This window comes from Echiichthys vipera (genome assembly GCF_963691815.1).
Source record: "Echiichthys vipera genome assembly, chromosome: 13".
Taxonomy (NCBI): Eukaryota; Metazoa; Chordata; class Actinopteri; order Perciformes; family Trachinidae; genus Echiichthys; species Echiichthys vipera.
The window spans coordinates 1,082,766-1,099,657 of NC_139838.1; the positions used below are offsets into that span (position 1 = coordinate 1,082,766).

General features: G+C 42.0%; 1 protein-coding gene across 1 annotated transcript in view; it reads right to left on the reverse strand.

Moving 5' to 3' along the window:
• Positions 1-6,549: 6,549 nt before the first annotated feature.
• LOC310955344 (uncharacterized protein) overlaps positions 6,550-16,892 on the reverse strand; it is a 28,363-nt gene continuing 18,020 nt past the window's right edge. The window contains exon 7 of the mRNA XM_083925158.1: positions 6,550-9,227. Within this exon, the coding sequence (XP_083781284.1) occupies positions 9,120-9,227 (108 nt within the window). The 3' untranslated portion in view covers positions 6,550-9,119. The remainder of the gene's footprint in view (positions 9,228-16,892) is intronic.

Sequence of the window (16,892 nt, forward strand, 5' to 3'; positions counted from 1 at the left end):
CTCACACTGCCTGGGCCTCGCACGAATGCTTCTTGCCTGTCTATGATACGTCATCACGTCGTAACACGTCACTCGTCACACGCATTGATCAACGTCATTGCGATGCGTCGCTTTGTTTACAAATCTATCCATAGACCTCAGAGTTTTTGTGCGACTTGTCCGACTGTTTATGAAAATTTTAATCCGACCAAATCTGCAGTAAACACTCCACCTCAGCATCACACCAACTGAATCTTTCATCGCCATTGTTTTAAATATCCGCGCATGGTCCGTCTTTTTTTTTTTTCTATGTCTGAACAGTCACACATAAAATGACGTCAGAGCCGCCGTAGGCCTCGTGCTCGTACACGTGCGCATGCTCGTGCTCGTACATGTGCAGACGTGCTTTACAAAAGCCCACCTCTCCCAAACGGTCCGTGGCCGGCAAGCTGGCTGCAGCTAGGCGCGGTGCGGTTGCACTCACACTGGTCAAACGAAGCTTTACCCGTAAAACCTGTTTGGGCACGGTACAGATGGACAGCGTGAGTGCGCCCTAAGAGGAGTTGAATGCCAATAATAACATTTCTATGACAAGACAAGAAGGCCATATTTGCCATTCCAACAATGTGGCATGCAAATATCTGAGCATGTCCACAGATTCATTATCTAGTGCATGTATAGACACATGCCCACAGATCTCATACATACAATGTTCTCCCATTGTATTCATTGTGTTGGTAAAGACGGAAGCCCAACCTGCTCCAACTGTGCTCTGGATAGATGCTTAAAAAGATATATAATAATGGTAATAACCACAGATTAAACTCAACTGTGTGTGCGTGGTTTTGTTACATTCACGTCGCCACATTGACATTGTATTTGGTTACACCCTGCATTGTGTTGTTGCCTTTTCACAGTGCCTTTCAGTTGCCTACTGTTCTGCACAATGCAGCAGCCATTAATCTTCCTATTAACAGCTCTGAGTAATGTTGCTTCTCAAACATACATGAAAGAGTGGAGTTAATCATGGATAACTATATACACAACACTCAGTATTTTATCGTTATGATTTATGTGCTGATAAGAAACTCCTGTTAAAAGAGTTGAGAGCACAGTTGTCACTAGTGTTACCTGCCCAGTGCTCTGGTACCACAATGCCATTAACAATAGTTGCAATTAGACAATGAGTTCCCAGCAGGTATGTGTTTGTATGCTAGCGTCACAGATCCCTGTGAAAATAAAGACTGTTCCTAAACATTTCAGATACTGACGTTTTGTCATGGAGCCTAGCATCAGCTATTACCAATGCACAAGGCACTCACATGCACTTACATGCATGCGTGGCTGTACTGGCTATCAAAACAACAGAGAAACTCAGATTAGAACACACAGATGAGATTGACTTCATTATAAGGTTCTTGTGAATTCAGGAGCAACTATTTCAGCAACTGTAATTGTGCTGTAGAATCTGGTAAAGATGTTGCTCAGACTATTGGAGCATCAGGTATTTCAATGGTAGAGAGCTTGTCAGAACCAACAGAAGAGGCTCATGGTGAGTCTGTCACAGTTTAACATGTCTGAAAACGGTGTTGTGTCCCCAATGGGAATATTTTTCTTTTTCAAATTGATGGAAAATAGCTTTTGCTGTTTGCACCAAGAATTGTGCTTCACATGCCACTGCTGTCTGCAACGCCACATTCACAAAAAATATTGCACTAATGTACAAATACACCCTTAAAGTTTTGTAGCTGAGTGCAATTGGACCTCTTTTTGTGCCTGATTGAACTGACTTAATTTTAATGTCAGTGCTAATGATGTTTTTAAACACACTTTCAGCCGGTTTTGCCTTTACCAGCAGCACCGTATACCCAAGCCCTTATGCAACGTCCATTTTCTATACATATAGCCCAAACACGTGACCCCCCCCCCCCCCCCCCAAAAAAAGGCAAATCACACATAGTGAAGAAGTGAGCATTGGCATAATTTTAAACCTTAAACGCACAACAAAATTATACAGACCACTTAATACCATTGATTTTTGGAGCTTCTTTAACATCAGGCTACCGGTTATAGGTGCAGTGTCGCCATATAAGCGATCATCCAACCTGACAAACCCGAAGCCTCCATATGGGACAAGTTGGGATAACAGGTTGTCTCTGCTGTCTATCAGCAGCTCCTGAGCCGAATGACAGCAGCTGGATAACCTGCTTTCACCAGCTGACTGACAGATATTTACTAAACCATAATAGTTTTGTGTTGAGTAGAAATCAACAGTATGTAAATGATTTATTGACTTATTTCTCTGTACAGTGAATGAGGTGATACCTGTGACACAGACACACGCAAACTGAGCCGATGTAGATACAGTTAATATGTTCAAAACAAATTTACAGTGGTAGAAAACGCTACCTACAACGGAAATGTATTGCTGTCTGGATCATAGACTGTATGTTGACGGTCATGACGGGGCCCTTTTGGACAGCGAGGCCCCCCTGCCTTGTGGGGGTATACTTTACTGGTGTATGTAGCAGCTATCTTGGACCTAACAGGGACTTAAGCTGAGCTATCTGCAGCTGCTGTAGCAGAGCCATGAGTTGTTATCCCAAAAGACTCCAGAGGCAGTTGCAAGGTACCGACGGGCCAGAAGGGCTGCCGCCTCTGCTGGGTAACAAGGTGCTTCTGGAAAACCATTCGACACCTAAGGAGGGGGAAACGGGGAACCATCCAAGCTGTTTACAGTAAGGATGGGAAGCTGGTGACCTCAGCTGATGAGGTAAGGAGCACGTTGAGGAACTCTTTGATCCGACTTAAACGCCCTCTTTTGTAGAGGCAGAGCTGGAGGCTGATGGGGAATCATTGTCAATATCTCTGACGGAAGTCACTGAGGAAATCAAACAACTCCACAGTGGCAAAGCTCCAGGGATTGATGAGATTCGTCCAGAAATGCTGAAAGCTTTGGGTTTGGAGGGGCTGTCTTGGACTCGTTCCCGGTGGGGGTTGGCCTCTGCCAGGGGTGCGCTTTGTCACCAATCCTGTTTGTGATTTTCATGGACAGGATATCGAGGCATAGTCGTGGTGGGGAGGGGTTGAAGTTCGTTGGACTGAGGATCTCCTCTCTGCCTTTTGCAGATGATGTGGTCCTGATGGCATCGTCGGTCAGTGACCTTCAGCACTCAGTGGATCGGTTTGCAGCCGAGTGTGAAACGGCTGGGATGAGGATCAGCACCTCTAAATCTGAGGCCATGGCTCTCAGCAGGAAACCGGTGGATTGCTTACTCCAGGTAGGGAATGAGTCCTTACCCCAAGTGAAGGAGTTCAGGTACCAGCGTGGGCGGTGTTGCAGTTGCTTTACCGCACCGTTGTGACGAAAAGAGAGCTGAGCCGGAAGGCAAAGGAACTTGGAGTAGAGCTGCTGCTCCTTTGCGTTGAAAGGAGCCAGTTGAGGTGTTTTGGGCTTCTAATAAGGATGCCCCCTGGGTGGCCGGGGGAAAGGGAAGTCTGGGGTCCCCTGCTAGAGCTGCTGCCCCCCGCGACCCGACCCCGGATAAGTGAAGATGAGATGAGATGAGATGACATTCAGGACGATATATGGAGTGTCCATATAAATAATAAAATTTGTAGCCATAAAAAAATCATCAGTAATACTCATTTGTCATTGTGTCACAGCTCTTATTAAGACTACTCATCATTGATCATATTTTCCACCATACTTATTATCATTGTCATATTCCATCACCTTACCTGTACTTGTTTCTACTGTTCTGCTATATTAACTACCATAATATACGTCTAAGTTATACTCACATTACTATAGATATTATTATAGTTACTGTCACTTTTGTCGTTGCTTGCATCTCTGGGAGTGTCTTTGAATCTGCCTTTGTCTCTCTCTGTCCATCTGTCTGTTCCTCTGTTCTACATTCCTGCCTGTTAAAGGGAAGGTTTTCAACGCGACAGTGACTTATTTATGATTTACAAAGACCCAACAATTCCCACTTGAGCACAGAGTGTGGTCTTTACCTACTCTATATGTAAAGTGTCCTGAGATAACTTTTGTTATGATTTGGCACTGTAAATAAAATTGAATTGAATTAAATAAAGTGAGGAAATACTGTGGAGCACAATGTAGAACAATATGAAATCTGTAACAATGCAGTTACATAAAATTGCTGTTATTACTGTTACTTAACATAACTTACACCCAGGATTAACAGATCAATCCTCAAACTGCTTCCAAAGAACCAAATTAGCTGGGTGAGTATAAACAGGATTATTTAGCATGATGGTCTGAATAAGTCAGGCTACATTGGAAGAATGGGGCCCTGGTCCTTTAACAGCAGCTGCACCAGTCAGACCACTGTTCTATGCTGACACCTAATGCTCCAAGCAGTGAATTACAAATCATCATATTCATTCATATGTGTATGTAAAATTCATCTGGAACCAAAATATTCTAATTTAAAAAGTCGAAGGGAGCCAGAATGTGGCATTTGACATTCAAATTTGTCATTTGAATACTAAAAAATAAGCTTATGATTATCACTTAAAAGTCTCTTGCATATATCCTATGCCTGTGAACATCTTCCCCATGGCAGAGAGAAGTCAGCCTTCAGGGCTTTATGCCAGTAAGGGTTTATTTTTAACCAAACCCCTATAATGACCTAGTGATTTTGTTGCCTAACCTATGGATGATGATCAGAAGCTGTCAAAAAAAAGTATCTCCTATGTCTTTTCCAAACCACCTTTCCTTGACATTGATGGAAAATATCATGAGGTCAAGGAAAGGAGTATTCATGGTTCTTGGTTTTGTTCTGTTATGATCAGTTTTGCCTAGCCTGCACAAACCTTTTAAAACTCGGGTTCATAAACTCTTTACCTGTCTGTCCTGAATCTGCATTCCCTGAACCCCATCAGACTTATTTTGAAGCAGCGGAGGAGCCATCCTGACATCTCCAAGGGTAGGTGCGGTCTCCATGGCTCTCTGATAAACCCATTTGACTTTTTGACGAAGCTTAAGTGAACCAGTCAGGACTCAGAATGAATCATAGCACTGAGACAGCACTGGTAAAAATGACTAATGATCTTCTAATAGCTTCAGACAAAGGACTTGTCTCTGTACTTGTTTTTCTAGATCTTAGTTCGGCCTTGGACACTATTGACCATCGCATCCTGCTACAGAGACTGGAGCATCTAATTGGAATTAAAGGAACCACATTAAGCTGGTTTAAGTCTTATTTATCAGATCCCTCTCAGTTTGTACATGTTAATGACAAATCCTCCATGCACACTAAATTCAGTCCCAGAGTTCCACAGGTTCTGTCCTTGGACCGATTCTATTCACCTTATATATGCTTCCCTTAGGAAATATTATATTTTTATTATTATATTATTATTATTAAAGGAAGCACACATTTTCATTGTTATGCTGATGATACCCAATTATATTTACCGATCAAACCAGAAGAAACCGATGAGTTAGCTTAACTTCAAGCGTGCATTAACGACATTTAAACAGCTGGTGATGGCTTCCCCCACTCTCTCCCCTGATCTCTCTTGCTCAGAGTGTCTTATTTTTAGCTACTCCTCTGCCTCCTTTAGTGATAATGATAAATGTAATAAGTGTAATGTATTTGTAGCGCTGGAAGCGAGACTTCGTGAGTTAGAGGCATGGTCCGCTCCATGGAAGCTCAGTCTTATGCTATGGTAGCTAGCTGGCCACCGGTGCGGTTACTAATAAATCTAAAGCTGAATTACTAAATAATTTGATATCAGATAATCATATTTATTTATTTTGTCTGACTGGCTGTGTCATGAAGAATACATTGGCCTAAATGAATACACTGCTCCCAGTCATATTAATACACATATAACCCTTTTTTGAGTGGAGGGGGACTTTAAAGTCCCAAATATACTGTGTCTGAAACTACATGAAGACATTTGAAAAAGAAAAGCTTTAATAACATCTCAACACTATACAGTAAGGTAATTATTAGTGGTTGGTGAGAGTGATGATAAATAAAAATTGTTCTTTTTTTATTGGTGCAGCAGTAACTTTATTTTCACTGGGATTAAAATGTTGATACATTCATTAACAGTAAATCACACCCTACTGTGGTTTCCACAAAGAATCCTAGCAATACTAACAAGGCAGTACAGGGAAAAAAAGTGTCTGATATGGATCTGGACACAAAAACAAACTGCGGCCTTCATTAACATATAATATAAATATTCATGTCATGAGCCCCAACTTAGTCCCATTTTATGAAGAACAGGTGTTTCTGACTAGTTGGCTTAGAACAATAATCAACTATAAGGACTTCAGTTACAACTGCGTTTTCAGACACAAGTTCTCACAGACCTCTGGTACAGTGGCCACAGCCCTACTGGTGTGCCTTTAAGGTGATCATATTTAAGCCAATGATTCCACCTTGGAAACATAGTTGATTCATGAATAGACACAGCAGTCATAATGAGGGAGAGTAAGCTCGTAATAAATTCTGTCTTTTTTATACATAGCTCAGGATTAACACCATTGCAGATGATTCCTGTTTGAATGGCTTCAGTGTTACATTAATGGTTTGCTTGTGTTTGGGAGTGTACAGCAGGGGTAATGGGTTTTGTAGGCCTGAACAGTTACCAACAACATACTAGTATGTAAGTGGTGGCTGTATTCATTCATTGATTTCCCAGTGCTTATTCGCGTCCTTCTCCCCAACCTTCTTCAGAACTTCCTGCAAGATCTTTAAGCATTACTACAGCTGAGTTATGTAATCCCTCCAATTATAGGTATAATTATAGGGGGGGCATCACAGATGTTTTTATTCTCTCAGTTGTTAGAAAACTCTCATGTGAACAGTGATGGATCCATTGATGGATTTTTATTTTCCCCAAAGCAGAAATTTGTCTCTACAGAGTGTGCATTGTGCTACACATAGATTTAAAAAAGTGGCATTTTACCAGGGTGGGAAGGCTTATAAAGGGCATTATTCCTATTATTCCTTGTGATGGGGAAATTTTAGGAAACAGTGTTCTAGGGACTAAAAGTGTGAATACTTCACCCACTGCTGCCTCTTTTGAGGCCCCCACCATTATGAAAGAAAACTAAATGACAGGAAATCTTAGAACCAACAGTGAATGGACAATAGACATGGCATTAACCAACCAGTTTTGAATAGCAAAAAGTCAATTTTATAATAAGATAACAACAAAATCTTAATTTAATAATCAAATACTTTTAGGCAAGAAAGGGTTAAGTTACATATTGAATCTACCTTCACTCTAATTAACACATGTGCACTAAAAGTCTGAATATTTTATAGTGGTGAATACATCCTACTCTTAAAGGTGACCCAAGATCTCCTCACTATTGAAGCTGAATGTGTTTTTTTAATATATCTCTGCTCTATACTTATTTTACTGATTTCAATAGTTGAAGAATAAAACATTACAAACACTGATCCATACAGTATCATAACTAACACATATAGTACTGTAGGTTCAGCAGTGCTCAAACTTATTCTGTGCAACCCATTTATTTTTTTGACCAATCCTTATTATGTTTATTAACTTGGACTGATCCCATTACTGAGTCATACAGTGTCTATAGAAAGTCCTGATACCCTTTTAAAATAGTCACTTTTTAGCCTGAAATGATAATAAATAAAATAAAATAAATTCAAGCGTGATTTACACATTTTGCCTTACAAGTTTGTTTTTTTTTAATTTCTGAAAATGAATACAAAATTAAAAACTAGAAAAGCAGTGTTGGAAAAGTGATGAGTCCCTTTAAAAATAATTATAAACATTCTCAGGTATAACAAATCACCTTCCAGATTACACAACAAGTTAATTGGCCTCCACCTGACATCAACTGTGGTGTTTTTGATTACTTCAGAATAAAATCAGCTCTTCCTTGATTCCACTCCTAGTAGTGCATGGTAACACAAAGAATTCACCATGGTTGGAAAGATGCTTTCAAAAGAGCTCCGGGATAAAGTTGTGGATAGGCACAAGTTAGTAGAAGGATCTAAAAAATTTCAAAGGCTTTAACTATTCCTCTAAGTACCATTCAGAGTATTGTCCAGAATCGGAAGGCATATGGCTCCAACCGGGGCCGCCCCTCCAAACTGGATGACCGAGCCAGGAAAAGATTGATCAGGAAAGCTACCAAGAGGCCCATGGTGACCTTGAAGGAGTTGAAGTCTAAATGGTAGAGGTTGGTCGATCTGTTCATGTGACAACAAGTTCTACATGTATGGCAAGGTGGCAAGAAATAAGCCTCTTCTGAAAAATGTCACACTGAGTGTTGTTTAATGAACTTTTTGGGCTGAACTCCAAGTGCTATATGTGTCATAAAACAAACAGCACACTATCCAAAACACACCATAGCTAGAGTGAAGCATGGTGGTGGAAGCATTATGTTGTGTGCTTGTTTCTCTTCAGCAGGGACTGGGCAATTGATCAGGATTGAAGGGAAAATGGATACTGCCAAGTCCACCCAAATTCTTAAGGGAAAACCTGCATCCCTCTGTTAGACACTTGAAAATGGGCTGGTGGTTCACCTTCCAGCATGACAACGGCCCAAAACACACCTCAATAAAACAACACAGTGGCTAAAGCATAGGAAGGTGAATGTCCTAGAGTGGCCTAGTCAGAGTCCTGACCTCAATCCTACAGAACATCTGTGGATGGACTTGAAGAGTGCAGTCCATCACCGCTCACCACAGAATTTGAATGAACCCGAACAGTTCTGCAGGAAGAATGGGGAAATATTTCCCAATCTAGGTGCACAAAGCTGGTAGAGACATATCCAAACAGACTGATGGCAGTAGTTAAAGCAAAGTATCATACATTTTCCAACCCTTCTATTTTAGTTTTTCATTTTTTTAATTCATTTTCAGAAATTTTGCAAAAGAAATTCACTGGAATGTTATAAGACAAAATGTGTAAATCAAGCTGTAATTTTTTTTATGTATTATCATTTCAAGCTGTAAAACAAAAATAGTGAGTATTTCAAAAGGGTATCATGATTTTCTGTAGGCACTGTAGTTCCAATGAGGCTGACAGGAGTAGTTTTTCATTAACATCCATATTTACACTCGGACATGATATGTCACCACACGGAGCAGTGTGCGTTGAGTTCAGGGCTCTGTGGTCACACCTTCTATTGGCTCCACCTGGGGTTCAGTGGGTGGGGTGGAGATTTCCTCAACTTGCTCTGAATCTGGTTCAGTCACAACTACAGCAACCTGTTGACACACAGAAATTAGTTAAAAGTGACTTGCAGAAAATCAAGGGCATACTCCGGTTTCTCAAACACCATGTAAACACCGTACCCCGGGTAAAATCTGAGTTCTCATACCCCGGTGAACAGACCTAGATAACTCCTGAAGTACCCTGATTATTCGTGTAAACAGCCTTCCCCCCTTCCCACTCCGTGGCAGTGGCTTTTGACCCGAAAATAGAATAAACCTATTCTATTTTCAGGTTACTGATGTGCATGTTAACACTCCACTGCTTACACTCATACATTTATTTAGTTCCCCCATATTTCACTTGAAATAACTATCTATGGACCTCCATCTCCATGAATTAAAACAATCATTGTGAAAACTGGAAAGTAAATGGCACTCATGTTCTAGATATGATCCAGATGTCTTTATAAACAGAATTTGTACCACAATCTTTTAAAATAGCTGTAATTAAACCTCTTGTTAAAAAGCCCAGTCTTCATCCAGAGTTTCTAGACAACTATAGCCCTATATCGAACCTTCCTTTTCTCTCTTTTCTTTACCTGCCAATGGGACAAGGGATCCCACACATATTTACAAGTTAGGTTAGGTTAGGTTAGGTTCTTTAATGTCCCAGAGGGGAGAATTGGACATCAAATAAAGATAACACACCCTCTCCCCACAGATAACAAATAGTTAATAGTCCCTCTTCCCACACATCCCCAGAACAACATATGGACGCAGTTCTTAGAGGTCTAAAACCATGATAACCCAATGTTGGGATCAGGAAGCAGAGTCACAGTTTATTACACCTCTCTGCGCTGCCCTTATTACAGATGCCCAGGAAGCAGAGTTGCAGTCTTACACACCTCTCTGCGCTCCCTGTGGAGCACTTTCCCGCTCAGTTTAGTATACAAACGCTGTCTGCCCCACGATCATTTAAATTAACCAGATCAAAAATGAACAGAAGTTATATAGAAAAACTTGATACAAATCAACACCAAATCTGCGATAAAATCAGAAAATAAAATGTGGACTTTTAAACATTAGATCTCTGCCATCTAAAGCTGTATTAGTAAATTATTGATTTACTCTGTCTGACTGAAAACTGGCTGTGTAATGAAGAATATTGTAGCCAAAACGAATCCACTCCTCCTAGTCATATTAATACTCATATTCCTCGAGGCAGTGGCCGAGGAGGAGGAGGCGTTGCAGCTATTTTGTGACTCAGGCCTATTAATAAACCCCAAACCTAAACTAAATTCTAATTCATTTGAAAGACTTGTTCTTTGTCTTTCACATTCAACCTGGAAAACTGTGCAGCCAATTATACTTACTGTATAGTGTACCGTGCTCCTGGTCGGTAGTCTATCTGAATTTTCAGAGTTTCTGTCAAATTAAGTCCTTAAATCTGATAAAGTAATCATTGTAGGAGATTTTAATATTCACGTGGAATAGCCTTAGTATTGCGTTTATCTCTCTATTAGATTGGTTATTGGTTATAGTCAGTGTGTACATAAACCTACTCATTGTTTTATTCACAACCTCGACCTTGTTTTGGCTTATAGTGAGGAAATCAATGACTTAATAGTCTTTCCACAGAATACTATTTTATCAGACCATTATTTAATAACTTTTGAATCCATATTACAGGACTACTCACCTCTAGGCAAAAGTTTCTACACTAGATTATCTGATAGTGCTGTAACTAAATTTAAGGAAGCGATTCCATCTGCATTTAATTTAATGCCTTATCCTAATATTTAAGATCCCTGAAATTGATCACCTTGTTGACAGTGTTGCAGGCTCACTACGAACAACACTCGACTCTGTTGCTCCTTTAAAAAAGAAGATAATGAAACAGAGGAAGTTAGCTCCATGGTATAACTCAAAAATCTGTGAATTAAAACAAGTGTCGCGAAAATTTGAAACTAAATGGCATTCCACTAAATTGGAGGAATCTTGCTTAGTTCGGCAAGAAAGTCTAAAAATATATAGGAAGGCCTGCCGTAATGCCAAAGCAGCATATTACTCATCTTTAATGGAGGAGAATAAGAACAATCCTAGATTTCTTTTCAACACTGTAGCCAGGCTGACAGAGAGCCACAGCTCTATTGAGCCTTGTATTCCTATAACCCTCAGTATTAACGAGTTCATGACCTTTTTTAATGACAAAATTATAACTATAAGAGACAAAATCAACTCGCTTGGCACTAATTGTTCTTCAAACCCACGAACCTTAGACACAACTGTACAACCTGATACATTCTTGAACTGCTTTTCAACAGTTGACCTTAACAAATTAACCTCTACTATTTCTGCATCAAAGCCTTCTACTTATCTCTTGTCTCTATTCCAACCAGGTTACTTAAAGAAGTGTTATCTTTAGTTAGCATTCCTGTATTAGATACGATTAATATGTCTTTATCAGCAGGTTATGTACCACAGTCTTTTAAAGTAGCTGCAATCAAACCTTTTCTTAAAAAGCCCAGTCTTGATCCAGAAGAACTAGCCAACTATAGACCTATATCTAACCTTCATTTTCTCCCTAAAATCCTCAAGAAATTAGTTGTGTGTTTCTTCCGTTTTTTCTTAACAAAAGGGGACTTTGTCAGCTGTGTGACTTTTTACATAATAATGAGTAATTTGGGGACCACCAGTCAGAATTTAGAGCGAAACATAGCACTGAGACAGCACTGGTAAAAATTACTAACGACCTTTTAATAGCTTTAGACAAAGGACTTGTCTCTGTACTTGTTTTACTAGATGTTAGTGCTGCCTTCGACACTATTGACCATCGAATCCTGCTACAGAGACTGGAGCATCTAATTGGCATTAAAGGAACGGCATTAAGCTGGTTTAAGTCGCATTTATCAGCGCGATCTCAGTTTTTACATGTTAACGACAAATCCTCCATTCACACTAAAGTTGGTCATGGAGACCCACAGGGTTCTGTCCTTGGACCGATTCTATTCACCTTATATGCTAAAGATACCCAATTATATTTGGCGATCAAACCAGAAGAAACCGATCAGTTAGATAAACTTCAACTGTGTATTAAGGAAATAAAAAGCTGGATGACCTGCAATTTTCTGATGTTAAACTCAGATAAAACCGAAGTTATTGTACTTGGCCCCAAAAGCCTCTGAAACTCAATAGCTAAAGATGTTGTTACTCTGGATGATGTTGTGTTGCCCTCTAGCCCCACAGTATAGAATCTGGGTGTTATTTTTGATCAGGATATGTCCTTCGATTCACACATAAAACTAACGACAAGGACTGCATATTTTCACCTGCGTAATATTGCGAAAATTAGGTACATTGTGTCTCAGAAAGATGCAGAAAAACTAGTCCATGCATTTGTTACTTCTAGGCTGGACTATTGCAACTTTTTTCAGGCTGCTCCAATAAATCTGTTAAGAGTCTCCAGTTGGTCCAAAATGCTGCAGCTCGAGTACTAACTTAAACAAATCGAAGAGAACATATTTCTCCTGTATTAGCCTCTTTGCACTGGCTACCTGTAAAATCTAGAATAGAATTTAAAATCCTTCTCCTTACCTACAAAGCTCTTATTGGTCAGGCTCCGTCGTTTCTTAAAGAGCTCATAGTACCGTATTACCCGACTAGATCACTGCGCTGTGAGAATGCAGGGCTACTTGTCATTCCTAGAGTCTCAAAAAATACAATGGGAGGCAGAACCTTCAGCTACCAAGCTCCTCTCCTGTGGAACCAACTCCCATGTGTCATTTGGGAGGCAGACACCATCCCCATATTTAAAGGCGCACTCACACTGTCCTTCCGCACCGCGCCCCGGGCGTTAGGGTACTTGTCCTCCCTCCCTCTCCCCCGCGCCCCAGGCCCGTTTGTACTCACACTGCCTGGGCCTCGCGCAAATGCTTCTTGCTGTCCATACGTCATCACGCCGTAACACGTCACACGCATTGATTGACATCATCGTGATGCGTCGCTTTGTTTACAAATCTTTCCATAGACCTCTGAGTTTTTGTGCATCTTTTTAATATTTTCATCCGACCAAAATCTGCAGTAAACACTCCACCTCCGCATCACACCAACGTGAACCTTTCGCCGCCATTGTTGTTGTTGTTAAATGTCCGCACATGGTCCCTCCTTCTATTTTCTATGTTCGGACAGGCGCACATAAAGGACGTCTCTACAAAAGCCCACCTCTCTCAGGTGGGCCGTGGACGGCCCGCTGTCTGCAGTTATGTGTGGAGCGGGTGCACTCACACTGCTCCAACGCACTAGGCTTTAGCTGAAAAAACGGTTTTGGCCCGGTGCGGAAGAACAGTGTGAGTGCGCCCTAAGAGTAAACTTAAAACTTTCCTTTTTGATAAAGCTTACTGCTAGGGCTTACGAGCCCTTAGCAACGTTGTTATTTTTAAGCTGATTTTGTTCTGCTTAATGATGCTGCCATATGCCTAGTCTGCCGGGGGATAATACTTTTCCTGATAGTCTGACCCTCTCTCCACTCCGTCTGTATCATTCATGTCTCATCAATGCATGTTACTAATTCAACTACTTTCCCGGAGTTGTTTGTGCTTTGTCGTCCCGCAGGTCTCTGCTGATTGTGGAATTTGAATGGCATTTGTAGCCATAGAGGCACCATCGGTGGTATGTTTCGCTGTGTCGTAGCTGCTCATCATTTATCATGTTTTCCACCATAATTATTATCATTTTCATAATCTATCACCTTAGCTGTGCTTGTTTCTACTATTCTGCTGTATTAACTGCCATGACATATAAGTCATATTCACATTACTATAGATATTATTATAGTTACTGGAAGTGTGCCTGTCTCTGTCTTTGTGTCTGTCTTTGTCTCTCTTTGTCCATCTGTCCTTCTTTTCTCTCTTTCTCTCTCCTTTTCTTCCTCCCCAAGCGGTCAAGACAGATGTCCGTCCTCCATAGAGCTGGGTCTGTCCGACATTCCTGCCAGTTATAGGGAAGGTTTTCGTTGCCACCGTACTCAACGGGGGAATTGTTTGGTCTATGTAAATCATAAATAAGTCATAGAGTGTGGTCTATACCTACTCTGTAAAGTTTCCTGAGATAACTTTTTCTGTGATTTGGCACTATATATAAAATTGAATTTAATTGAATTATAGCAAAAAAATTAAAATTAAATGAAATAGTGGATTATTGGAGGTCAAAGGCAATTTTAGAGAGAGAGAGAGAGAGAGAGAGAGAGAGAGAGAGAGGGAGAGAGAGAGAGAGAGAGAGAGAGAGAGAGAGAGAGAGAGAGCATTGATGACAGATTTGAAGGTGTGGTGGTCGGTGCAGTCACGGATGTGTGTGGGCAGTGAGTTCCAGAGGGAGGGGGCAGCAATGGAAAAGGCTCTGTCACCCCAGGTACGGTGCTTGGTGCTGACAAGTAAGGAGAGGAGGTTTGTGTCAGAGGAGCGAAGGTTATGGTGGGGGAGAGTGATGGTGGAGCAGGTCGTGAGGTAGGAAGGGGGCCTGGTTGTGGAGGGCTTTGGGTTTTCTGTCTTGAGAATTTCATGTTTTATTTTGAAAAGTAACTCTCCTCTCGTTTCAGGTCACTTGCCCTTCCTCTTGTGTCACCGGCTGACGTCATCCCCTGATCCTTGATTGTTTCCACCTGTGGTCCCCCTCCCTTCATGTGTATATAGTCCGTGTCTTCCCTTGTCTCGTTGCCAGAATATTTCGTCCATTATACCGAATGTTTCCAGCCCGTTTTCACAGCCTTGTTCATTTCATAGAGATCTTAGTATCCTTGCTCAGGTGTTTGTATTCCCTGTTTTTCATAGTAAGTTTAACCCTTTTTGAATGCCCTTTTGTTCACCTTGTTTTTACTCCTGGTCCGAGCGACTTTGCTTTTGTGTTTTATTTGTTCACTTTGAAGACTGTTTTTCCTCCGGGACAGAGCGACGTTGTTTTGTACTTTGATAATTATTTTTTCTCCAGTTCAGAGCGACCTTTTGTTCTGTGGTTTATTGGCTCTATGCCTCACGTTTTGGATTTTAAGAATAAATACCAGTTTGATCTGCGTACCTCCGCATCTGAGTCCTCATTCCTGCCCAGGTCTGACAGTGGGTGAGGAGGAGGACTTTGAACTGTATGCATTGGGGAACAGGGAGCCAATGGAGATTTTGTAGAAGGGGTTGTGTGGTCTTGGGAGCGGGTGTGGGATCCAGAGCAGAGTTCTGCTTGTATTGAAGTGACTGAGCAGCCTGAATGACAGAGATTGCATCAAAGCAACCAGTGCTGACCTGCATAGCTGGTTGAGAACAGTGGACAAGTCCGGGCTCCCTGGAAGATTCAAGGCCTGGATTGATCATCATTAAGAAGAAGAAGAAGATGAAGAATTCCTTTATTGGTCCCGCAACGGGGAAATTCGATTTTTTCACTCTATTATTGTTATTCATGTTACACATACACTGGCCCGAAATACACACACATGCACAGACAGGACCTATATACATGCAATTAATGGAGAGATGTTAGAGGGAGGGGGCTGCCAGTGACCAGCGCCCCGAGCAGTTGGGGGTTCGGTGCATTGCTCAACTGCACCTCGGCAGTGAAATGAACTGGCACCTCTCCAGCCACCAGTCCACGCTCCATTCATGGTCCTCACAGGGACTCGAACCGGCGACCCTCCGGTTCCCAGCAAAGTCACCTATGGACTGAGATACTGCCGCCCCTCCCAAGAATTTTGTGGCCTTTGCTCATATATGAGGTCCCCATGACTGTTGTAGAAGGCTTCAACAAAGGGTGAGCAGCCTAAGCAACATCGGGCAGGGAAGAGTTCATTGTGGCGAGGGCACGGGAACACCTGCAGGACTCTGGATCCAAAGATGCCAAAGTGTCCGGGGCAGGGATTGTGGTGAGGACAGGGAGGAAGTGGAGGGCAGCCGAGGCAGTCCAGCAAGCTGAGACCCAATTGAAGCACAAGGCCATCCTTGGAACAGTAACCAGGTATGACACTGCCAGCAGGAGGGAGAGGCAGAGGCTGGTGCAGGAGGTGCGAGCTTCAGTCGAGGAAGAGTGAACCAGCAGAGTAGTAGCTATGCGGCAGCAGGGTGCGTTGATGAAGTGGGAGCAGGCGATGGAGCGGAATGTCAGCTGGAAAGACATCTGGAAGTGGAACCCCCAGCGGATCAAGTTCCTGATCCAGGGGGTTTATGTCCTACCAAGCCCATCAAACCTGTGCACATGGGGCAAGATAGAAACACCTGCATGCCCCCTGTGTTCCAAAATAGGAACCCTAGAACACATCCTGAGCAGCTGCTTCAAGGCGCGACCAGGTCCTGAAATCCATTGCTGAGGCAATCAGCAAAGGGATCAAGAGCAGCCGGTACACCCAAATCACAGTTAACTTTGTCAGGGAAGGGGAAAAGCCAGAGAAAACACCAAAGAACTGCTCTGCTGGTATGCTCTCCACAGCCCGAAACTGGGTGATGACGGTTGACCTTGAGAGACAGCTGAAAATTCCACCACACATAACCCAGTCCAGACTGAGACCTGACATCATCTTGGTCTCAGAGGCCACAAAACAACTCTTCTTGCTGGAGCTAATGGTTCCCTGGGAGGAGAGGATGGAGGAGGCTCATGAACAAAAGAGGGAAAAGTACGAAGAGCTGGTGGAAGATTGTCGGAGGAACGGTTGGAGGACCAGGTGTATGCCAGTGGAGGTGGGCAGTC